Consider the following 27,291-nt stretch of genomic DNA (forward strand, 5'->3'; position numbering starts at 1 on the left):
TGTGGAATAAATCAGTCTATTCATATTAATTAGTTATTTTCCGCATTTTTTCATTTGTATTTAATGAAATTAAAAAGAAAAATAGAGCACTGAAAATAAGTACACTTTTTGAATTTCGTCTGAACTATAATTTTTTTGTTCCTTTATAACTTAATTTTTGTAAGGTAATTGGTTGTACTTACAATGAGATGCATGGAAGTTATTAATTTAATATAACGTGCAACATAAAAAACATTTATTGAAATGAAATATATATCAGTTTACGTATTCATAATAGAAATTTAAGATTAGAAAACGCAAATAGATAGCAAATATTCTCAGCCAAAGGTCTCCACTTTTTACACCTATTCGTTACACCATATTTTCAGATATATTCTTCATAAGCCTCTGGATGCTCCAAAGAAACATCTCGCTGCATGCATAGAAAGCATGTTTTTTTTTTTTTTAATCAAAAAAGCTTTTGAACAATATATTATTTTAAATATATTGCTTCAAACAATTCGGTTTGAGATTGTTCTTTTTTTAACAAAAAAAATGTGAAAATAATGTTACTAGTGCTAAGAAAATAGCAAAGAACCCCTTAACGCACAGATTTTTTGAAAAAAAGCCGACCAAAGAAAATAAAAAAAATTCTAATTAAAAACACACATTTTAGAACATTGTCTTTTTTTTTTGGTGAGCAATTTTGATATACTGCGCATTTATTCCATGGAAAATGGCTATATTCACAGATGCCAACTGCTCTGGACACGACAAAGTAATTAAATGAAACGGTAAATAACTACTGGAAATATTTTGCAGGTATAAAGTGGTGAATTATGTAAGTCTACGAATTATTTAGAAATAGTGGTGTATGAAAATGTACTAAATTGAATTTATTAAACCAAGAATCACAATTGATAAACTACCACTTTAAAATATATATTTGCCGTCCGGAGCTAGTTCGCATCTCTGTATATTTTATTCTTGAATTAATAAGTGTTATAGCTTACAATTCTATGTAAATGATAAATATCAATAAAGCGATTTTTTTTCTTAGTTTTCACATTGTTATTTTCAATTCTCGATTATTATCGAGTGTGAAAAATTATAGCAGCATAAAATAGAACGCCGCTCGAATTATCTCGAGTGTGCACAGTTTGGCCTGTTTAGCACGCTCGATTTAACTCGAGAGCACAAGTTAAAGGGTTAATTAACAATTTCAGTTGAATTTTATTATAATGAAAAAGTGGCACATTAAAAAACTAACTTAGGATTACTATTAATATAATTTGGTATTTAATAACATTTTTTTACAGATTAAAAAAAATAATAGTGCTATGGATGCCATTTTGTACAGCAAGTACCAGGGCTCTCACCAAAGAGACGCTACGGAATTTTTTAACTCGAGTGCTGGTCTTTTGGACTGGTATGATTTATCCAAAGATACCATTATGGATATAGGATGTGGACCAGGCAGCACGTCATGCAAGTGGATTTTAACCCTGTTTCCGGAAATCACGAAGGTTATCGCAATCGATAGTTCCCCCACCATGATAGAGTTGGCAAAAGTTCTGAATCCTAATCCAAAAATTGACTATTACGTGGCAGATGTCTTGAATAAGTATGTGATTTTTGCTTTTTTTAGTAAATCTCGTGTCTTATGTATTATTTAGCAATCGGCTATGGTTGTTTCTCATTTATTGTTGACAAGGGTTCTAAAAATATGTGTGAAGGGGGTAGAAACACAGTGCTTTGCAACTACCCTCTTAATACATTGGTGTAAGAAGTTAAGAGAGTTTGCAGACTTGGTCGATTATCTCTAGAACTAATGGACTGATTTTAATTAAATTTGATATGTACATAAATTGATACAATACAAAACAAATAACCATTCAACAATTGTAATACACTCGCAAGATCGTGAGAAACACTCGTTGGAGTAGGAAGATATGAAACAGCGGTTGTGGAATAAACAAAAAAAAAGGGTTAATAGAAGGTGTGGGGAATGAGTTGTTATCGACTATGTCAACCGTACCCCAACATAGTACCGCACCGTACCCCAACAAAGGTACCCCAACATAGAGTTGAGTTAACATGTCTTATATACTAGTGAATTGTAGTTGTAATTTTGTAGTGGTAGATACGCTACAGTACTCCCCCACCAGAATTATAGCTGTGCTAGAATTCGATGAACGAATACCACTGGTTGATTCATTGCTGTTTTGTGCGAAGCCGGGAGAGCTGTATTAAGATCACCGTATTTTTTTGAGCGCTGAATGTGAGAGGTGTATTAACTTCGGTCGTAGTCGCTCCTGTGTTGCCGTTAGCAGTCGATTGTATGCAAGCTGACGTTGTGCGTGATCGAGACGAGACTGAGTAGCAACAGTGCGAGGAGGTGGATAATGTCGCAGTCACAAGTAGCAAGTCAACTGTTCAATGTGGATCATCCATAGAAGTGGGCGTTACTGCCAAGGTAGGTGTGTTCACATCACGTCCGGGTCACCAATGTGGGGAATGAGTTGTTATCGACTATGTCAACTGTCATCTATGAAAAGGTACCCCAACATAGAGTCGAGTTAACATGTCTTATATACTAGTGAATTGTAGTTGTAATTTTGTAGTGGTAGATACGCTACAGGGGGTATGGTCCCCTTTCACAAATACGCAGGCCTTGCAGCGTGACTTCATACTTGAAATAAGGCAGTTTATCATTTCCTTTTGAAATTTGCCTTCGAGGAGGACTTTTTGATGGAACTAACCAGCATTTGCCTTACACGGACATTATTTTATATTGCATGAACATTATTGTTTATTACATGGGGAGGTCGACCACAAGATCCTCCCGCGGTTAGCCTGACGGCGAAAGGACTCTAACCCATGATCCGTCTACCACTGAGGATATTTTATGTCAGCACTGTGGTCGGTGGGCGCAGGGTGCGGAATTCGAATCAACTAGCCATCGTCGGAATTCAAACCCGGTTCACCTCATTGGGAGGTGAGCGCTCTATCCCGGCTCTAAAAAATTGTAATGTTTATAGGAATTACATACATTAGCAGACTTGTGTGTTCTATTTAGGATTATAAACCAAACTTTTATTCCCACTTAAAAGTTTAAATAACTCCCTTGCGAAAAGTTGGAAAAGTTTTTCAGATCTATATTTGCCTCTAAACTAAGCAAAAACAGGAATATATCGTTTAATAAAAACATGAATAATTACTAGTTTATTGTTTCAGATCTAGCCTTGAAATGTGGGAAGGAAAAATAAACAAAATTTTATCAACCAACTGCTGCCAATATTTAAGTGACCAAAAGGGATTCTTTCGGAATGCCTTTGACCTATTGGAACCAGGAGGGGAAGCAGCTTTCCTTTTCGAATTGACCTCCTCCTATTTCGATTGCTATGAAGACATTGCAGATTCGAGATGGAATGAATATGCTAAAGTACGACACATTATGTAAGAATATTTTATTGTGAATATCAACTTAATATACAACGCGATCGTATTCACGACAAGAAGCGCCGATTAGGAAAAAAAATCTATGCTTATTTGTCACTTGAAAATTAATAGCAATTATTTATGTGTGTATTAGTTATTGTCACTGGACAATTGGTAGCAACTAGTTATGACGAGCCTCAGTGTGTTAGGTCAGGGGATAGGATGTTTATTCGTCGATTGACAATTAGTAGCAATTAGTTATGTCGAGCTTCAGTGTTTTAGGTCAGGAGATAGGATGTTTATTCGTCGCTTGACAATTAGTAGCAATTAGTTATGTCGATCTTCAGTATTTTAGGTCAGGAGATAGGATGTTTATTCGTCGCTTGACAATTAGTAGCAATTAGTTATGTCGAGCTTCAGTGTTTTAGGTCAGGGGTTAGGATGTTTATTCGTCGCTAGACAATTAGTAGCAATTAGTTATGTCGAGCTTCAGTGTTTTAGGTCAGGAGATAGCATGTTTATTCGTCACTTGATAATTAGTAGCAATTAGTTATGTCGAGCTTCAGTGTTTTAGGTCAGGGGATAGGATGTTTAGTTGTCACTTGACAGTTAGTAGCAATTAGTCATGCCGAACTTCAGTGTGCAAGGTCAGGGGATATGATGTTTATTCGTCGCATGACAATTAGTAGCAATTAGTTATGTCGAGCTTCAGTGTGTTAGGTCAGGGGATAGGATGTTTAGTTGTCACTTGACAATTAGTAGCAATTAGTTATGTCGATCTTCAGTGTTTTAGGTCAGGAGATAGGATGTTTATTCGTCGCTTGACAATTAGTAGCAATTAGTTATGTCGAACTTCAGTGTTTTAGGTCAGGGGATAGGATGTTTATTCGTCGCTTGACAATAAGTAGCAATTAGTTATGTCGAGCTTCAGTGTGTTAGGTCAGGGGATAGGATGTTTATTCGTCGCTTGACAATTAGTAGCAATTAGTTATGTCGAGCTTCAGTGTTTTAGGTCAGGGGATAGTATGTTTATTCGTCGCTTGACAATTAGTAGCAATTAGTCATGCCGAGCTTCAGTGTCAGGATGTTTATTCCGAGCTTCATGCCGAGCTTCAGGGCCGAGCATGCCGAGCTTCCGAGATTCCATGCCGAACTTCAGGGGATAGGATGTTTATTCGTCGCTTGACAATTAGTAGCAATTAGTTATGTCGATCTTCAGTGCTTTAGGTTAGGGGATAGGATGTTTATTCGTCGCTTGACAATTAGTAGCAATTAGTTATGTCGAGCTTCAGTGTTTTAGGTCAGGGGATAGTATGTTTATTCGTCGCTTGACAATTAGTAGCAATTAGTCATGCCGAGCTTCAGTGTCAGGATGTTTATTCCGAGCTTCATGCCGAGTTTCAGGGCCGAGCATGCCGAGCTTCCGAGATTCCATGCCGAGCTTCAGGGGATAGGATGTTTATTCGTCGCTTGACAATTAGTAGCAATTAGTTATGTCGATCTTCAGTGCTTTAGGTTAGGGGATAGGATGTTTATTCGTCGCTTGACAATTAGTAGCAATTAGTTATGTCGAGCTTCAGTGTTTCAGGTCAGGGGATAGTATGTCTATTCGTCGCTTGACAATTAGTAGCAATTAGTTATGTCGAGCTTCAGTGTTTTAGGTCAGGGGATAGGATGTTTATTCGTCGCTTGACAATAAGTAGCAATTAGTTATGTCGAGCTTCAGTGTGTTAGGTCAGGGGATAGGATGTTTATTCGTCGCTTGACAATTAGTAGCAATTAGTTATGTCGAGCTTCAGTGTTTTAGGTCAGGAGATAGTATGTCTATTCGTCGCTTGACAATTAGTAACAATTAGTTATGTCGAGCTTAAGTGTTTCAGGTCAGGGGATAGGATGTTTATTCGTCGCTTGACAATTAGTAGCAATTAGTTATGTCGAGCTTCAGTGTTTTAGGTCAGGAGATAGGATGTTTATTCGTCGCTTGACAATTAGTAGCAATTAGTTATGTCGATCTTCAGTGTTTTAGGTCAGGGGATAGGATGTTTATTCGTCGCTTGACAATTAGTAGCAATTAATTATGTCGAGCTTCAGTGTTTTAGGTCAGGGGATAGGATGTTTATTCGTCGCTTGACAATTAGTAGCAATTAGTTATGTCGAGCTTCAGTGTTTTAGGTCAGGGGATAGGATGTTTATTCGTCGCTTGACAATTAGTAGCAATTAATTATGTCGAGCTTCAGTGTTTTAGGTCAGGGGATAGTATGTCTATTCGTCGCTTGACAATTAGTAGCAATTAGTTATGTCGAGCTTCAGTGTTTTAGGTCAGGGGATAGGATGTTTATTCGTCGCTTGACAATTAGTAACAATTAGTTATGTCGAGCTTAAGTGTTTCAGGTCAGGGGATAGGATGTTTATTCGTCGCTTGACAATTAGTAGCAATTAGTTATGTCGAGCTTCAGTGTTTTAAGTCAGGGGATAGGATGTTTAGTTGTCACTTGACAATTAGTAGCAATTAGTTATGTCGATCTTCAGTGTTTTAGGTCAGGGGATAGGATGTTTATTCGTCGCTTGACAATTAGTAGCAATTAATTATGTCGAGCTTCAGTGCGTTAGGTCAGGAGATAGGATGTTTATTTGTTACTTGAGAATTAGTAGCAACGTGATGTGTTGAGCATCGCTGAGTTAGGTCAGGAGATAAGTTGTTTAGTTGTCACTTGAAAATTAATAGCAACTTGTTATATCGAGCCTCAGTAAAATAAGCCCTTTCATTGCTGGATTGTTTTTGTGCAACATTTCCTAGTAATGTAAAAAAACGTATTTTTTGAAAAAATAGCTGAATAGCTAATGTTAAATTTATAATTTTTTAGAGACCATTCCTTTTGCTTCAAAATAATAGAACTGCATAATTTTAGATCAAAATATTGTTAATTATATTTTATTAAAAACGAGTACATTGGTTTCACAAAAAATATTTATAATTTGAAATAAATGAAGTACCAGTTTTGATTTTTAAAGATATTTCTAAGATATATAAAGCATAAAATTAATTTTCATGAGGGTTATACTAAGGCCTCAAATTCCCAGTTCTATAACAATGAACGAACGATTATCTTTCACTGTGTGTATATAATCCCCTGTTTTTTTCCAGTCTAAAACAACTCTTGCTCATATACTGTAATGTTGTCTTGATCATGTGTTAAATAAGTTATAGCTAAAAGTATGGTTGGTATTTATATATGAAGCTCCTTGCAAACAAATTTTAATTTTTTTTGATTAAATTTTACTCAAATACATTGTTTATAGGCATTTAAATAAACTTAAATGGTTGTGGTAATCCTATACAAAAATAAAAAGTAACTAGACATTAAATTTTCATTTTTTCACCAAACATTTCTTGAAAAAGCACGACCAATTCTGCTTGCTCAATTATTAAATTAAGATAATGAGTTATTAAAATGCATTTATAATTAAACAAGACACATTTACATTATAATTAAACAAGTATCTGAAATTTTTTTAATAACAATTAAAAAAAGTTGTGTGTAAGAAACTTTTAGAAGTTGCGAAAACATTGAAAAATTCCATTACGAGAAAAAACAGCTTTGTCAACTAAAACTACGTATTGATATATGGACATTTAAAAATTTATAATCTTTTAACTCGGTAAGAAAAACTCGAATTTAAACGCGGTTTGTTGCCTATTACTAAGTAAAGTATAAATTTTTTTAATATTTTAAAAACCAAATAATGGATTGTTTAAAGATTTTTCTCATTCTGAATGTCCAGTTTCCCAAACTTATGACATTTGTGTACCCTTTCTAAATTTTTTCGTAACACTGTGCACCACTAATAAAAAATGCATTTTTCACCTAAAAAAATTGCACAAAACTAAAAATTCACAACAGGCTGTTGACACCACTATTTATTAATTGTTACCTCTGCAAAAAATAGCCAATAGAAAAATACATAAAATCGTGAATTTTCACTGCTAGCATTGTGTTTAAATAAAATATTTGTGAAATTTTCCTTTGTTGCAAGATATTTCGCATAAGAACGCGTACCCCCGCTAAACTGTCTCCGTATCCCTCCTCCTGACTCCGTATGGAGAAAAATATAGGAATAAAAATTTTAATATATTCTATAAAAATTTTATTTATATAAATATCTAAAACTCTTCTCGAAACAATTATCCTCATGTTCAATAAGGTATGGAGATAACAAGAATCCCAAAACGAACAGCATTAGAACCATGTTGTTTTTTACAAATCAAAGATCAGAGTACTAGCTGTTAGGTCATGCATTCCGAACTCCAATTAAACCTTTACCTGGCACGTCTCTAATGCAAATTTTGCAATGTCTTGTATCTCTTTTGGATAACAATATAGTTAATCTAAAGATTTTTCTTCTTAGAAAAAAAAATAGGGGTCTATTGAAAATGACCGATGAAAAAATGAAATTTTTCTTCATTACTAAGAAAATTTAAAGTTGAAGTGAATTTTTTATAGAAATAAAGATACCCTGAACAAGTACTAGTCTTATTACTTTCTTTTTTTAGAGTTTTCTCGAAACGAATGTTTTAACTTTAATTAAGTTATGGAGAAAGCCAGAATCGCAAAATAGGCCGCACTAGAACCATGTTGTTTTTTACAAATCTCAGATCAGCATACTAGCTGTTAGGCCATGTATACCGAACTTCAATTAAACCTTTACCTGGCACGTCTCTAGCACACATTTTGCGATATCTGGACATTCTTCCAAATTTAAATATAATTTAAACAAAAAAAAACTCTCGATTGTTACAAAAAGGGGAAGTCGTGTGCTTAATATAATTTAATAAAAAGTCAAACTACATTTAAAGCAAATACTGCACTTTTAGGGAAAAAACTAAGTATGCAAATAAATATTAGATCATCAAAAAGACTTTAGTTATTTACAAATTATTGTTTGAAAAATATTCTCCGACAATGATCATCACTCAAAAAAATGATAACTTTTTCAATTAGAAATTAAGAATGCAAAGAAACTTAGCTTTTTTTTAGTAGCCTATAGTTCTTTAAACACCCACTTTCTCCATATTCATTGAAAAATGCTATTTTAGACTTGCACTACTTTTCTGTGAATTCAGGCATTCGCTCGCCAGGCGTTGCTTTAAAGCGAAAAATGAAAATTTTAATGTATTAAATTTTTTAATTTAAATCTAAAAAATAAGAAATGATTGTTTATTTTATAAATAAAAAACTTATGGAGTAAATTATAGGAATAAAAATTTTAATATATTTTATAAAAATTTAATTTAGTATAAATATCTAAAACTTTTCTCGAAACTATTATCCTCATGTTCAATAAGGTATGGAGATAACAAGAATCCCAAAACGAACAGCATTAGAACCATGTTGTTTTTTACAAATCAAAGATCAGAGTACTAGCTGTTAGGCCATGTATTCCGAACTCCAATTAAACCTTTACCTGGCACGTCTCTAATGCAAATTTTGCGATATCTAGTATCTCTTTTGGATAACAATATAGTTAATCTAAAGATTTTTCTTCTTAGAAAAAAAATAGGGATCTATTGAAAATGGCCGTTAATAAATTGAAATCTTTCTTCATTACTAAGAAAATTTAAAGTCGAAGTGAATTTTTTATAGAAATAAAGATACCCTGAACAAGCAGTGGTCTTATTATTTTCTTTTTTTAGATTTTTCTCGAAACGAATGTTTTAACTTTAATTAAGTTACGGAGAGAGCCAGAATCCCAAAATAGGCCGCCCTAGAACCATGTTGTTTTTTACAAATCTCGGAAAAATATAGGAAAAAAAAATTTAATATATTTTACAAAAATTTAATTTAGTATAAATATTTAAAACTTTCTCGAAACTATTATCCTCATGTTCAATAAGGTATGGAGATAACAAGAATCCCAAAACCAACAGCATTAGAACCATGTTGTTTTTTACAAATCAAAGATCAGAGTACTAGCTGTTAGGCCGTGTATCCCGAACTCCAATTAAACCTTTACCTGGCACGTCTCTAATGCAAATTTTGCGATGTCTTGTATCTCTTTTGGATAACAATATAGTTAATCTAAAGATTTTTCTTCTTTGAAAAAAAAATAGGGGTCAATTGAAAATGACCGATAAAAATATGAAATTTTTCTTCATTACTAAAATCATTTAAGGTTGAAATTTTTTTTTATAGAAATAAAGATACCCTGAACAAGCACTAGTCTTATTACTTTCTTTTTTTAGAGATTTCTCGAAACGAATGTTTTAACTTTAATTAAGTTATGGAGAAAGCCAGAATCGCAAAATAGGCCGCACTAGAACCATGTTGTTTTTTACAAATCTCAGATCAGCATACTAGCTGTTAGGCCATGAATACCGAACTTCAATTAAACCTTTACCTGGCACGTCTCTAGCACACATTTTGCGATATCTGGACATTCTTCCAAATTTAAATATAATTTAAACAAAAAAAACTCTCGATTGTTACAAAAAGGGGAAGTCGTGTGCTTAATATAATTTAATAAAAAGTCAAACTACATTTAAAGCAAATACTGCACTTTTAGGGAAAAAACTAAGTATGCAAATAAATATTAGATCATCAAAAAGACTTTAGTTATTTACAAATTATTGTTTGAAAAATATTCTCCGACAATGATCATCAGTCAAAAAAATGATAACTTTTTCAATTAGAAATTAAGAATGCAAAGAAACTTAGCTTTTTTTTAGTAGCCTATAGTTCTTTAAACACCCACTTTCTCCATATTCATTGAAAAATGCTATTTTAGACTTGCACTACTTTTGTGTGAATTCAGGCATTCGCTCGCCAGGCGTTGCTTTAAAGCGAAAAATGAAAATTTTAATGCATTAAATTTTTTAATTTAAATCTAAAAAATAAGAAATGATTGTTTATTTTATAAATAAAAAACTTATGGAGTAAATTATAGGAATAAAAATTTTAATATATTTTATAAAAATTTAATTTAGTATAAATATCTAAAACTTTTCTCGAAACTATTATCCTCATGTTCAATAAGGTATGGAGATAACAAGAATCCCAAAACGAACAGCATTAGAACCATGTTGTTTTTTACAAATCAAAGATCAGAGTACTAGCTGTTAGGCCATGTATTCCGACCTCCAATTAAACCTTTACCTGGCACGTCTCTAATGCAAATTTTGCGATATCTAGTATCTCTTTTGGATAACAATATAGTTAATCTAAAGATTTTTCTTCTTAGAAAAAAAATAGGGATCTATTGAAAATGGCCGTTAATAAATTGAAATCTTTCTTCATTACTAAGAAAATTTAAAGTCGAAGTGAATTTTTTATAGAAATAAAGATACCCTGAACAAGCAGTGGTCTTATTATTTTCTTTTTTTAGATTTTTCTCGAAACGAATGTTTTAACTTTAATTAAGTTACGGAGAGAGCCAGAATCCCAAAATAGGCCGCCCTAGAACCATGTTGTTTTTTTACAAATCTCGGAAAAATATAGGAAAAAAAATTTAATATATTTTACAAAAATTTAATTTAGTATAAATATCTAAAACTTTCTCGAAACTATTATCCTCATGTTCAATAAGGTATGGAGATAACAAGAATCCCAAAACCAACAGCATTAGAACCATGTTGTTTTTTACAAATCAAAGATCAGAGTACTAGCTGTTAGGCCGTGTATCCCGAACTCCAATTAAACCTTTACCTGGCACGTCTCTAATGCAAATTTTGCGATGTCTTGTATCTCTTTTGGATAACAATATAGTTAATCTAAAGATTTTTCTTCTTTGAAAAAAAAATAGGGGTCAATTGAAAATGACCGATAAAAATATGAAATTTTTCTTCATTACTAAAATCATTTAAGGTTGAAAATTTTTTTTATAGAAATAAAGATACCCTGAACAAGCACTAGTCTTATTACTTTCTTTTTTTAGAGTTTTCTCGAAACGAATGTCTTAACTTTAATTAAGTTATGGAGAAAGCCAGAATCGCAAAATAGGCCGCACTAGAACCATGTTGTTTTTTACAAATCTCAGATCAGCATACTAGCTGTTAGGCCATGTATACCGAACTTCAATTAAACCTTTACCTGGCACGTCTCTAGCACACATTTTGCGATATCTGGACATTCTTCCAAATTTAAATATAATTTAAACAAAAAAAACTCTCGATTGTTACAAAAAGGGGAAGTCGTGTGCTTAATATAATTTAATAAAAAGTCAAACTACATTTAAAGCAAATACTGCACTTTTAGGGAAAAAACTAAGTATGCAAATAAATATTAGATCATCAAAAAGACTTTAGTTATTTACAAATTATTGTTTGAAAAATATTCTCCGACAATGATCATCAGTCAAAAAAATGATAACTTTTTCAATTAGAAATTAAGAATGCAATGAAACTTAGCTTTTTTTAAGTAGCTTATAGTTCTTTAAACACCCACTTTCTCCATATTCATTGAAAAATGCTATTTTAGACTTGCACTACTTTTGTGTGAATTCAGGCATTCGCTCGCCAGGCGTTGCTTTAAAGCGAAAAGTGAAAATTTTAATGCATTAAATATTTTAATTTAAATCTAAAAAATAAGAAATGATTGTTTATTTTATAAATAAAAAACTTATGGAGTAAATTATAGGAATAAAAATTTTAATATATTTTATAAAAATTTAATTTAGTATAAATATCTAAAACTTTTCTCGAAACTATTATCCTCATGTTCAATAAGGTATGGAGATAACAAGAATCCCAAAACGAACAGCATTAGAACCATGTTGTTTTTTACAAATCAAAGATCAGAGTACTAGCTGTTAGGCCATGTATTCCGAACTCCAATTAAACCTTTACCTGGCACGTCTCTAATGCAAATTTTGCGATATCTAGTATCTCTTTTGGATAACAATATAGTTAATCTAAAGATTTTTCTTCTTAGAAAAAAAATAGGGATCTATTGAAAATGGCCGTTAATAAATTGAAATCTTTCTTCATTACTAAGAAAATTTAAAGTCGAAGTGAATTTTTTATAGAAATAAAGATACCCTGAACAAGCAGTGGTCTTATTATTTTCTTTTTTTAGATTTTTCTCGAAACGAATGTTTTAACTTTAATTAAGTTACGGAGAGAGCCAGAATCCCAAAATAGGCCGCCCTAGAACCATGTTGTTTTTTACAAATCTCGGAAAAATATAGGAAAAAAAAATTTAATATATTTTACAAAAATTTAATTTAGTATAAATATCTAAAACTTTCTCGAAACTATTATCCTCATGTTCAATAAGGTATGGAGATAACAAGAATCCCAAAACCAACAGCATTAGAACCATGTTGTTTTTTACAAATCAAAGATCAGAGTACTAGCTGTTAGGCCGTGTATCCCGAACTCCAATTAAACCTTTACCTGGCACGTCTCTAATGCAAATTTTGCGATGTCTTGTATCTCTTTTGGATAACAATATAGTTAATCTAAAGATTTTTCTTCTTTGAAAAAAAAATAGGGGTCAATTGAAAATGACCGATAAAAATATGAAATTTTTCTTCATTACTAAAATCATTTAAGGTTGAAATTTTTTTTATAGAAATAAAGATACCCTGAACAAGCACTAGTCTTATTACTTTCTTTTTTTAGAGTTTTCTCGAAACGAATGTTTTAACTTTAATTAAGTTATGGAGAAAGCCAGAATCGCAAAATAGGCCGCACTAGAACCATGTTGTTTTTTACAAATCTCAGATCAGCATACTAGCTGTTAGGCCATATATACCGAACTTCAATTAAACCTTTACCTGGCACGTCTCTAGCACACATTTTGCGATATCTGGATATTCTTCCAAATTTAAATATAATTTAAACAAAAAAAACTCTCGATTGTTACAAAAAGGGGAAGTCGTGTGCTTAATATAATTTAATAAAAAGTCAAACTACATTTAAAGCAAATACTGCACTTTTAGGGAAAAAACTAAGTATGCAAATAAATATTAGATCATCAAAAAGACTTTAGTTATTTACAAATTATTGTTTGAAAAATATTCTCCGACAATGATCATCAGTCAAAAAAATGATAACTTTTTCAATTAGAAATTAAGAATGCAAAGAAACTTAGCTTTTTTTTAGTAGGCTATAGTTCTTTAAACACCCACTTTCTCCATATTCATTGAAAAATGCTATTTTAGACTTGCACTACTTTTGTGTGAATTCAGGCATTCGCTCGCCAGGCGTTGCTTTAAAGCGAAAAATGAAAATTTTAATGCATTAAATTTTTTAATTTAAATCTAAAAAATAAGAAATGATTGTTTATTTTATAAATAAAAAACTTATGGAGTAAATTATAGGAATAGAAATTTTAATATATTTTATAAAAATTTAATTTAGTATAAATATCTAAAACTTTTCTCGAAACTATTATCCTCATGTTCAATAAGGTATGGAGATAACAAGAATCCCAAAACGAACAGCATTAGAACCATGTTGTTTTTTACAAATCAAAGATCAGAGTACTAGCTGTTAGGCCATGTATTCCGAACTCCAATTAAACCTTTACCTGGCACGTCTCTAATGCAAATTTTGCGATATCTTGTATCTCTTTTGGATAACAATATAGTTAATCTAAAGATTTTTCTTCTTAGAAAAAAAATAGGGATCTATTGAAAATGGCCGTTAATAAATTGAAATCTTTCTTCATTACTAAGAAAATTTAAAGTCGAAGTGAATTTTTTATAGAAATAAAGATACCCTGAACAAGCAGTGGTCTTATTATTTTCTTTTTTTAGATTTTTCTCGAAACGAATGTTTTAACTTTAATTAAGTTACGGAGAGAGCCAGAATCCCAAAATAGGCCGCCCTAGAACCATGTTTTTTTTTACAAATCTCGGAAAAATATAGGAAAATAAAATTTAATATATTTTACAAAAGTTTAATTTAGTATAAATATCTAAAACTTTCTCGAAACTATTATCCTCATGTTCAATAAGGTATGGAGATAACAAGAATCCCAAAACCAACAGCATTAGAACCATGCTGTTTTTTACAAATCAAAGATCAGAGTACTAGCTGTTAGGCCGTGTATCCCGAACTCCAATTAAACCTTTACCTGGCACGTCTCTAATGCAAATTTTGCGATGTCTTGTATCTCTTTTGGATAACAATATAGTTAATCTAAAGATTTTTCTTCTTTGAAAAAAAAATAGGGGTCAATTGAAAATGACCGATAAAAATATGAAATTTTTCTTCATTACTAAAATCATTTAAGGTTGAATTTTTTTTTTTATAGAAATAAAGATACCCTGAACAAGCACTAGTCTTATTACTTTCTTTTTTTAGAGTTTTCTCGAAACGAATGTTTTAACTTTAATTAAGTTATGGAGAAAGCCAGAATCGCAAAATAGGCCGCACTAGAACCATGTTGTTTTTTACAAATCTCAGATCAGCATACTAGCTGTTAGGCCATGTATACCGAACTTCAATTAAACCTTTACCTGGCACGTCTCTAGCACACATTTTGCGATATCTGGACATTCTTCCAAATTTAAATATAATTTAAACAAAAAAAACTCTCGATTGTTACAAAAAGGGGAAGTCGTGTGCTTAATATAATTTAATAAATAGTCAAACTACATTTAAAGCAAATACTGCACTTTTAGGGAAAAAACTAAGTATGCAAATAAATATTAGATCATCAAAAAGACTTTAGTTATTTACAAATTATTGTTTGAAAAATATTCTCCGACAATGATCATCAGTCAAAAAAATGATAACTTTTTCAATTAGAAATTAAGAATGCAATGAAACTTAGCTTTTTTTAAGTAGCCTATAGTTCTTTAAACACCCACTTTCTCCATATTCATTGAAAAATGCTATTTTAGACTTGCACTACTTTTGTGTGAATTCAGGCATTCGCTCGCCAGGCGTTGCTTTAAAGCGAAAAGTGAAAATTTTAATGCATTAAATATTTTAATTTAAATCTAAAAAATAAGAAATGATTGTTTATTTTATAAATAAAAAACTTATGGAGTAAATTATAGGAATAAAAATTTTAATATATTTTATAAAAATTTAATTTAGTATAAATATCTAAAACTTTTCTCGAAACTATTATCCTCATGTTCAATAAGGTATGGAGATAACAAGAATCCCAAAACGAACAGCATTAGAACCATGTTGTTTTTTACAAATCAAAGATCAGAGTACAAGCTGTTAGGCCATGTATTCCGAACTCCAATTAAACCTTTACCTGGCACGTCTCTAATGCAAATTTTGCGATATCTAGTATCTCTTTTGGATAACAATATAGTTAATCTAAAGATTTTTCTTCTTAGAAAAAAAATAGGGATCTATTGAAAATGGCCGTTAATAAATTGAAATCTTTCTTCATTACTAAGAAAATTTAAAGTCGAAGTGAATTTTTTATACAGGGTGTCCCAAAAGGTCGTTTACAAACTTAACATGCTGGTCTGTCATATCATGATGAACAAGATTTACATAGGAACTTATGTCCGAAAATTAAAACTGCGACCGCTAGAGGGCGATAATTGCACGAAAACGGGAGAGTGGGAAAAACAATCATTTCAGGCGTGGACGTTGAAGGAGAAGGATGAATGAGTTTAGTAACGCAGAAATGGCCGACATGCATTACGTATACGGCGCCGCTGATGGAAATGGACGAGCCGCAGCACGGACGCTTCTTGATCGCTTCCCAAACAGATGTCAGCCAAGTCTTGTTTTGTTTGAACGATTGAACCGCAGATTATGTGAATCAGGTGCTTTCATAGCACGTAGCCACATCGGTCGAGAACGTGCTGCACGCACAATGTCGTAGAGGAAACCGTGCTACAGGAGTATGCCATCAACCCGCAAAGAAGTCTCCGAGAAGGCGAACGTGTCTTGGGTGTAGCTCGTTTCACCATAATGCGCATACTGCACGATGACAAGCAACACCCTTACCACTTCCAAAAAGTACAGGCATTGTGCTCTGACGATTATCCCAAACGCATTGCATTCTCACGCTGGTATTTGCAACAGCGGGTCGCACAGCCAGATTTTCCATCATGGATTTTGTTTTCTGATGAATCCTGCTTTACACGGGATGGTGTCGTGAACCTGCACAACATGCACGTATGGGCGCATGAAAACCCAAGATGTACACGTGCCCATGCACATCAACAACGTTTCAGCGTAAACGTTTGGGCTGGTATTATCGGTCACATGTTGATTGGCCCTTACCTTCAACCTGAACGCCACGACGGAAATACCTATCGCATTTCTTTAGAAAGAGTTTTGCCGGATCTTATGCGTGACGTTCCAGCCGCTACACGCCGAAACATCTGGTTTCAGCATGATAGAGCGCCTGCCCACTTTAGCTACGCTGTTCGAGAATACCTCGATAGGATTTATCCTAATCGCTGGATCGGTAAAGGTGGACCAGTCCCATGGCCGCCGCGATCCCCCGACCTGACTCCCCTGGATTTCTACCTGTGGGGACACATGAAGTCCATAGTGTACGAGACACCTGTAACATCGGACATGGATCTTATCGCCAGGATCGCGGAAGCGGCAGCACGTGTCCGTGACACTCCTGGCCAATTTGAACGGGTTCGTGAATCCATGCGCCGACGCTGTGAAACGTGCATTGTGGCGAATGAAAGGAATTTTGAGCATTTGCTGTGATGTAATGATGTTTTATAATAAAAATCATATTAACACCGCTATCGATATCATTTTTTTCGCCTCATCCAAACCTGCACTTATCGCCCCCTAGCGGTCTCAGTTTTAATTTTCGGACACAAGTTTCTATGTAAATCTTGTTCATCATGATATGACCGACCAGCATGTTAAGTTTGTAAACGACCTTTTGGGACACCCTGTAGAAATAAAGATACCCTGAACAAGCAGTGGTCTTATTATTTTCTTTTTTTAGATTTTTCTCGAAACGAATGTTTTAACTTTAATTAAGTTACGGAGAGAGCCAGAATCCCAAAATAGGCCGCCCTAGAACCATGTTGTTTTTTACAAATCTCGGAAAAATATAGGAAAAAAAAATTTAATATATTTTACAAAAATTTAATTTAGTATAAATATCTAAAACTTTCTCGAAACTATTATCCTCATGTTCAATAAGGTATGGAGATAACAAGAATCCCAAAACCAACAGCATTAGAACCATGTTGTTTTTTACAAATCAAAGATCAGAGTACTAGCTGTTAGGCCGTGTATCCCGAACTCCAATTAAACCTTTACCTGGCACGTCTCTAATGCAAATTTTGCGATGTCTTGTATCTCTTTTGGATAACAATATAGTTAATCTAAAGATTTTTCTTCTTTGAAAAAAAAATAGGGGTCAATTGAAAATGACCGATAAAAATATGAAATTTTTCTTCATTACTAAAATCATTTAAGGTTGAAATTTTTTTTTATAGAAATAAAGATACCCTGAACAAGCACTAGTCTTATTACTTTCTTTTTTTAGAGTTTTCTCGAAACGAATGTTTTAACTTTAATTAAGTTATGGAGAAAGCCAGAATCGCAAAATAGGCCGCACTAGAACCATGTTGTTTTTTACAAATCTCAGATCAGCATACTAGCTGTTAGGCCATATATACCGAACTTCAATTAAACCTTTACCTGGCACGTCTCTAGCACACATTTTGCGATATCTGGATATTCTTCCAAATTTAAATATAATTTAAACAAAAAAAACTCTCGATTGTTACAAAAAGGGGAAGTCGTGTGCTTAATATAATTTAATAAAAAGTCAAACTACATTTAAAGCAAATACTGCACTTTTAGGGAAAAAACTAAGTATGCAAATAAATATTAGATCATCAAAAAGACTTTAGTTATTTACAAATTAATGTTTGAAAAATATTCTCCGACAATGATCATCAGTCAAAAAAATGATAACTTTTTCAATTAGAAATTAAGAATGCAAAGAAACTTAGCTTTTTTTTAGTAGGCTATAGTTCTTTAAACACCCACTTTCTCCATATTCATTGAAAAATGCTATTTTAGACTTGCACTACTTTTGTGTGAATTCAGGCATTCGCTCGCCAGGCGTTGCTTTAAAGCGAAAAATGAAAATTTTAATGCATTAAATTTTTTAATTTAAATCTAAAAAATAAGAAATGATTGTTTATTTTATAAATAAAAAACTTATGGAGTAAATTATAGGAATAGAAATTTTAATATATTTTATAAAAATTTAATTTAGTATAAATATCTAAAACTTTTCTCGAAACTATTATCCTCATGTTCAATAAGGTATGGAGATAACAAGAATCCCAAAACGAACAGCATTAGAACCATGTTGTTTTTTACAAATCAAAGATCAGAGTACTAGCTGTTAGGCCATGTATTCCGAACTCCAATTAAACCTTTACCTGGCACGTCTCTAATGCAAATTTTGCGATATCTTGTATCTCTTTTGGATAACAATATAGTTAATCTAAAGATTTTTCTTCTTAGAAAAAAAATAGGGATCTATTGAAAATGGCCGTTAATAAATTGAAATCTTTCTTCATTACTAAGAAAATTTAAAGTCGAAGTGAATTTTTTATAGAAATAAAGATACCCTGAACAAGCAGTGGTCTTATTATTTTCTTTTTTTAGATTTTTCTCGAAACGAATGTTTTAACTTTAATTAAGTTACGGAGAGAGCCAGAATCCCAAAATAGGCCGCCCTAGAACCATGTTTTTTTTTACAAATCTCGGAAAAATATAGGAAAATAAAATTTAATATATTTTACAAAAGTTTAATTTAGTATAAATATCTAAAACTTTCTCGAAACTATTATCCTCATGTTCAATAAGGTATGGAGATAACAAGAATCCCAAAACCAACAGCATTAGAACCATGCTGTTTTTTACAAATCAAAGATCAGAGTACTAGCTGTTAGGCCGTGTATCCCGAACTCCAATTAAACCTTTACCTGGCACGTCTCTAATGCAAATTTTGCGATGTCTTGTATCTCTTTTGGATAACAATATAGTTAATTTAAAGATTTTTCTTCTTTGAAAAAAAAATAGGGGTCAATTGAAAATGACCGATAAAAATATGAAATTTTTCTTCATTACTAAAATCATTTAAGGTTGAAATTTTTTTTTTATAGAAATAAAGATACCCTGAACAAGCACTAGTCTTATTACTTTCTCTTTTTAGAGTTTTCTCGAAACGAATGTTTTAACTTTAATTAAGTTATGGAGAAAGCCAGAATCGCAAAATAGGCCGCACTAGAACCATGTTGTTTTTTACAAATCTCAGATCAGCATACTAGCTGTTAGGCCATGTATACCGAACTTCAATTAAACCTTTACCTGGCACGTCTCTAGCACACATTTTGCGATATCTGGACATTCTTCCAAATTTAAATATAATTTAAACAAAAAAAACTCTCGATTGTTACAAAAAGGGGAAGTCGTGTGCTTAATATAATTTAATAAAAAGTCAAACTACATTTAAAGCAAATACTGCACTTTTAGGGAAAAAACTAAGTATGCAAATAAATATTAGATCATCAAAAAGACTTTAGTTATTTACAAATTATTGTTTGAAAAATATTCTCCGACAATGATCATCAGTCAAAAAAATGATAACTTTTTCAATTAGAAATTAAGAATGCAATGAAACTTAGCGTTTTTTAAGTAGCCTATAGTTCTTTAAACACCCACTTTCTCCATATTCATTGAAAAATGCTATTTTAGACTTGCACTACTTTTGTGTGAATTCAGGCATTCGCTCGCCAGGCGTTGCTTTAAAGCGAAAAGTGAAAATTTAAATGCATTAAATATTTTAATTTAAATCTAAAAAATAAGAAATGATTGTTTATTTTATAAATAAAAAACTTATGGAGTAAATTATAGGAATAAAAATTTTAATATATTTTATAAAAATTTAATTTAGTATAAATATCTAAAACTTTTCTCGAAAATATTATCCTCATGTTCAATAAGGTATGGAGATAACAAGAATCCCAAAACGAACAGCATTAGAACCATGTTGTTTTTTACAAATCAAAGATCAGAGTACTAGCTGTTAGGCCATGTATTCCGAACTCCAATTAAACCTTTACCTGGCACGTCTCTAATGCAAATTTTGCGATATCTTGTATCTCTTTTGGATAACAATATAGCTAATCCAAAGATTTTTCTTCTTAGAAAAAAAATAGGGATCTATTGAAAATGGCCATTAATAAATTAAAATATTTCTTCATTACTAAGAAAATTTAAAGTCGAAGTGAATTTTTTATAGAGATAAAGATACCCTGAACAAGCAGTGGTCTTATTATTTTCTATTTTTAGATTTTTCTCGAAACGAATGTTTTAACTTTAATTAAGTTACGGAGAGAGCCAGAATCCCAAAATAGGCCGCCCTAGAACCATGTTGTTTTTTACAAATCTCGGAAAAATATAGGAAAAAAAAATTTAATATATTTTACAAAAATTTAATTTAGTATAAATATCTAAAACTTTCTCGAAACTATTATCCTCATGTTCAATAAGGTATGGAGATAACAAGAATCCCAAAACCAACAGCATTAGAACCATGTTGTTTTTTACAAATCAAAGATCAGAGTACTAGCTGTTAGGCCGTGTATCCCGAACTCCAATTAAACCTTTACCTGGCACGTCTCTAGCACACATTTTGCGATATCTGGACATTCTTCCAAATTTAAATATAATTTAAACAAAAAAAACTCTCGATTGTTACAAAAAGGGGAAGTCGTGTGCTTAATATAATTTAATAAAAAGTCAAACTACATTTAAAGCAAATACTGCACTTTTAGGGAAAAAACTAAGTATGCAAATAAATATTAGATCATCAAAAAGACTTTAGTTATTTACAAATTATTGTTTGAAAAATATTCTCCGACAATGATCATCAGTCAAAAAAATGATAACTTTTTCAATTAGAAATTAAGAATGCAATGAAACTTAGCGTTTTTTAAGTAGCCTATAGTTCTTTAAACACCCACTTTCTCCATATTCATTGAAAAATGCTATTTTAGACTTGCACTACTTTTGTGTGAATTCAGGCATTCGCTCGCCAGGCGTTGCTTTAAAGCGAAAAGTGAAAATTTAAATGCATTAAATATTTTAATTTAAATCTAAAAAATAAGAAATGATTGTTTATTTTATAAATAAAAAACTTATGGAGTAAATTATAGGAATAAAAATTTTAATATATTTTATAAAAATTTAATTTAGTATAAATATCTAAAACTTTTCTCGAAAATATTATCCTCATGTTCAATAAGGTATGGAGATAACAAGAATCCCAAAACGAACAGCATTAGAACCATGTTGTTTTTTACAAATCAAAGATCAGAGTACTAGCTGTTAGGCCATGTATTCCGAACTCCAATTAAACCTTTACCTGGCACGTCTCTAATGCAAATTTTGCGATATCTTGTATCTCTTTTGGATAACAATATAGTTAATCCAAAGATTTTTCTTCTTAGAAAAAAAATAGGGATCTATTGAAAATGGCCATTAATAAATTAAAATATTTCTTCATTACTAAGAAAATTTAAAGTCGAAGTGAATTTTTTATAGAGATAAAGATACCCTGAACAAGCAGTGGTCTTATTATTTTCTATTTTTAGATTTTTCTCGAAACGAATGTTTTAACTTTAATTAAGTTACGGAGAGAGCCAGAATCCCAAAATAGGCCGCCCTAGAACCATGTTGTTTTTTACAAATCTCGGAAAAATATAGGAAAAAAAAATTTAATATATTTTACAAAAATTTAATTTAGTATAAATATCTAAAACTTTCTCGAAACTATTATCCTCATGTTCAATAAGGTATGGAGATAACAAGAATCCCAAAACCAACAGCATTAGAACCATGTTGTTTTTTACAAATCAAAGATCAGAGTACTAGCTGTTAGGCCGTGTATCCCGAACTCCAATTAAACCTTTACCTGGCACGTCTCTAGCACACATTTTGCGATATCTGGACATTCTTCCAAATTTAAATATAATTTAAACAAAAAAAACTCTCGATTGTTACAAAAAGGGGAAGTCGTGTGCTTAATATAATTTAATAAAAAGTCAAACTACATTTAAAGCAAATACTGCACTTTTAGGGAAAAAACTAAGTATGCAAATAAATATTAGATCATCAAAAAGACTTTAGTTATTTACAAATTATTGTTTGAAAAATATTCTCCGACAATGATCATCAGTCAAAAAAATGATAACTTTTTCAATTAGAAATTAAGAATGCAATGAAACTTAGCTTTTTTTAAGTAGCCTATAGTTCTTTAAACGCCCACTTTCTCCATATTCATTGAAAAATGCTATTTTAGACTTGCACTACTTTTGTGTGAATTCAGGCATTCGCTCGCCAGGCGTTGCTTTAAAGCGAAAAGTGAAAATTTTAATGCATTAAATATTTTAATTTAAATCTAAAAAATAAGAAATGATTGTTTATTTTATAAATAAAAAACTTATGGAGTAAATTATAGGAATAAAAATTTTAATATATTTTATAAAAATTTAATTTAGTATAAATATCTAAAACTTTTCTCGAAACTATTATCCTCATGTTCAATAAGGTATGGAGATAACAAGAATCCCAAAACGAACAGCATTAGAACCATGTTGTTTTTTACAAATCAAAGATCAGAGTACTAGCTGTTAGGCCATGTATTCCGAACTCCAATTAAACCTTTACCTGGCACGTCTCTAATGCAAATTTTGCGATATCTTGTATCTCTTTTGGATAACAATATAGTTAATCCAAAGATTTTTCTTCTTAGAAAAAAAATAGGGATCTATTGAAAATGGCCATTAATAAATTAAAATATTTCTTCATTACTAAGAAAATTTAAAGTCGAAGTGAATTTTTTATAGAGATAAAGATACCCTGAACAAGCAGTGGTCTTATTATTTTCTATTTTTAGATTTTTCTCGAAACGAATGTTTTAACTTTAATTAAGTTACGGAGAGAGCCAGAATCCCAAAATAGGCCGCCCTAGAACCATGTTGTTTTTTACAAATCTCGGAAAAATATAGGAAAAAAAAATTTAATATATTTTACAAAAATTTAATTTAGTATAAATATCTAAAACTTTCTCGAAACTATTATCCTCATGTTCAATAAGGTATGGAGATAACAAGAATCCCAAAACCAACAGCATTAGAACCATGTTGTTTTTTACAAATCAAAGATCAGAGTACTAGCTGTTAGGCCGTGTATCCCGAACTCCAATTAAACCTTTACCTGGCACGTCTCTAGCACACATTTTGCGATATCTGGACATTCTTCCAAATTTAAATATAATTTAAACAAAAAAAACTCTCGATTGTTACAAAAAGGGGAAGTCGTGTGCTTAATATAATTTAATAAAAAGTCAAACTACATTTAAAGCAAATACTGCACTTTTAGGGAAAAAACTAAGTATGCAAATAAATATTAGATCATCAAAAAGACTTTAGTTATTTACAAATTATTGTTTGAAAAATATTCTCCGACAATGATCATCAGTCAAAAAAATGATAACTTTTTCAATTAGAAATTAAGAATGCAATGAAACTTAGCTTTTTTTAAGTAGCCTATAGTTCTTTAAACGCCCACTTTCTCCATATTCATTGAAAAATGCTATTTTAGACTTGCACTACTTTTGTGTGAATTCAGGCATTCGCTCGCCAGGCGTTGCTTTAAAGCGAAAAGTGAAAATTTTAATGCATTAAATATTTTAATTTAAATCTAAAAAATAAGAAATGATTGTTTATTTTATAAATAAAAAACTTATGGAGTAAATTATAGGAATAAAAATTTTAATAAATTTTATAAAAATTTAATTTAGTATAAATATCTAAAACTTTTCTCGAAACTATTATCCTCATGTTCAATAAGGTATGGAGATAACAAGAATCCCAAAACGAACAGCATTAGAACCATGTTGTTTTTTACAAATCAAAGATCAGAGTACAAGCTGTTAGGCCATGTATTCCGAACTCCAATTAAACCTTTACCTGGCACGTCTCTAATGCAAATTTTGCGATATCTAGTATCTCTTTTGGATAACAATATAGTTAATCTAAAGATTTTTCTTCTTAGAAAAAAAATAGGGATCTATTGAAAATGGCCGTTAATAAATTGAAATCTTTCTTCATTACTAAGAAAATTTAAAGTCGAAGTGAATTTTTTATAGAAATAAAGATACCCTGAACAAGCAGTGGTCTTATTATTTTCTTTTTTTAGATTTTTCTCGAAACGAATGTTTTAACTTTAATTAAGTTACGGAGAGAGCCAGAATCCCAAAATAGGCCGCCCTAGAACCATGTTGTTTTTTACAAATCTCGGAAAAATATAGGAAAAAAAAATTTAATATATTTTACAAAAATTTAATTTAGTATAAATATCTAAAACTTTCTCGAAACTATTATCCTCATGTTCAATAAGGTATGGAGATAACAAGAATCCCAAAACCAACAGCATTAGAACCATGTTGTTTTTTACAAATCAAAGATCAGAGTACTAGCTGTTAGGCCGTGTATCCCGAACTCCAATTAAACCTTTACCTGGCACGTCTCTAATGCAAATTTTGCGATGTCTTGTATCTCTTTTGGATAACAATATAGTTAATCTAAAGATTTTTCTTCTTTGAAAAAAAAATAGGGGTCAATTGAAAATGACCGATAAAAATATGAAATTTTTCTTCATTACTAAAATCATTTAAGGTTGAAATTTTTTTTATAGAAATAAAGATACCCTGAACAAGCACTAGTCTTATTACTTTCTTTTTTTAGAGTTTTCTCGAAACGAATGTTTTAACTTTAATTAAGTTATGGAGAAAGCCAGAATCGCAAAATAGGCCGCACTAGAACCATGTTGTTTTTTACAAATCTCAGATCAGCATACTAGCTGTTAGGCCATATATACCGAACTTCAATTAAACCTTTACCTGGCACGTCTCTAGCACACATTTTGCGATATCTGGATATTCTTCCAAATTTAAATATAATTTAAACAAAAAAAAATCTCGATTGTTACAAAAAGGGGAAGTCGTGTGCTTAATATAATTTAATAAAAAGTCAAACTACATTTAAAGCAAATACTGCACTTTAAGGGAAAAAACTAAGTATGCAAATAAATATTAGATCATCAAAAAGACTTTAGTTATTTACAAATTATTGTTTGAAAAATATTCTCCGACAATGATCATCAGTCAAAAAAATGATAACTTTTTCAATTAGAAATTAAGAATGCAAAGAAACTTAGCTTTTTTTTAGTAGGCTATAGTTCTTTAAACACCCACTTTCTCCATATTCATTGAAAAATGCTATTTTAGACTTGCACTACTTTTGTGTGAATTCAGGCATTCGCTCGCCAGGCGTTGCTTTAAAGCGAAAAATGAAAATTTTAATGCATTAAATTTTTTAATTTAAATCTAAAAAATAAGAAATGATTGTTTATTTTATAAATAAAAAACTTATGGAGTAAATTATAGGAATAGAAATTTTAATATATTTTATAAAAATTTAATTTAGTATAAATATCTAAAACTTTTCTCGAAACTATTATCCTCATGTTCAATAAGGTATGGAGATAACAAGAATCCCAAAACGAACAGCATTAGAACCATGTTGTTTTTTACAAATCAAAGATCAGAGTACTAGCTGTTAGGCCATGTATTCCGAACTCCAATTAAACCTTTACCTGGCACGTCTCTAATGCAAATTTTGCGATATCTTGTATCTCTTTTGGATAACAATATAGTTAATCTAAAGATTTTTCTTCTTAGAAAAAAAATAGGGATCTATTGAAAATGGCCGTTAATAAATTGAAATCTTTCTTCATTACTAAGAAAATTTAAAGTCGAAGTGAATTTTTTATAGAAATAAAGATACCCTGAACAAGCAGTGGTCTTATTATTTTCTTTTTTTAGATTTTTCTCGAAACGAATGTTTTAACTTTAATTAAGTTACGGAGAGAGCCAGAATCCCAAAATAGGCCGCCCTAGAACCATGTTGTTTTTTACAAATCTCGGAAAAATATAGGAAAATAAAATTTAATATATTTTACAAAAGTTTAATTTAGTATAAATATCTAAAACTTTCTCGAAACTATTATCCTCATGTTCAATAAGGTATGGAGATAACAAGAATCCCAAAACCAACAGCATTAGAACCATGCTGTTTTTTACAAATCAAAGATCAGAGTACTAGCTGTTAGGCCGTGTATCCCGAACTCCAATTAAACCTTTAACTGGCACGTCTCTAATGCAAATTTTGCGATGTCTTGTATCTCTTTTGGATAACAATATAGTTAATCTAAAGATTTTTCTTCTTTGAAAAAAAAATAGGGGTCAATTGAAAATGACCGATAAAAATATGAAATTTTTCTTCATTACTAAAATCATTTAAGGTTGAAATTTTTTTTTTATAGAAATAAAGATACCCTGAACAAGCACTAGTCTTATTACTTTCTTTTTTTAGAGTTTTCTCGAAACGAATGTTTTAACTTTAATTAAGTTATGGAGAAAGCCAGAATCGCAAAATAGGCCGCACTAGAACCATGTTGTTTTTTACAAATCTCAGATCAGCATACTAGCTGTTAGGCCATGTATACCGAACTTCAATTAAACCTTTACCTGGCACGTCTCTAGCACACATTTTGCGATATCTGGACATTCTTCCAAATTTAAATATAATTTAAACAAAAAAAACTCTCGATTGTTACAAAAAGGGGAAGTCGTGTGCTTAATATAATTTAATAAAAAGTCAAACTACATTTAAAGCAAATACTGCACTTTTAGGGAAAAAACTAAGTATGCAAATAAATATTAGATAATCAAAAAGACTTTAGTTATTTACAAATTATTGTTTGAAAAATATTCTCCGACAATGATCATCAGTCAAAAAAATGATAACTTTTTCAATTAG

The 27,291-nt window shown here is 31.2% G+C and overlaps 1 protein-coding gene across 2 annotated transcripts in view; it reads left to right on the forward strand.

Moving 5' to 3' along the window:
- LOC107445972 (4-vinylphenol methyltransferase 2) overlaps positions 1-27,291 on the forward strand; it is a 49,367-nt gene that overhangs the window by 1,508 nt on the left and 20,568 nt on the right. For both annotated transcript variants that reach the window (XM_043040248.3, XM_087164507.1), the window contains exons 2-3: positions 1,299-1,603; positions 3,217-3,424. In XM_043040248.3, coding sequence (XP_042896182.2) covers positions 1,320-1,603; positions 3,217-3,424 — 492 coding nt within the window. In that variant the 5' untranslated portion in view covers positions 1,299-1,319. The remainder of the gene's footprint in view (positions 1-1,298; positions 1,604-3,216; positions 3,425-27,291) is intronic.

Source organism: Parasteatoda tepidariorum, chromosome 5 (assembly GCF_982258835.1).
Source record: "Parasteatoda tepidariorum strain Cologne lab strain chromosome 5, Ptep-v5.0, whole genome shotgun sequence".
In the NCBI taxonomy this organism is placed as follows: Eukaryota; Metazoa; Arthropoda; class Arachnida; order Araneae; family Theridiidae; genus Parasteatoda; species Parasteatoda tepidariorum.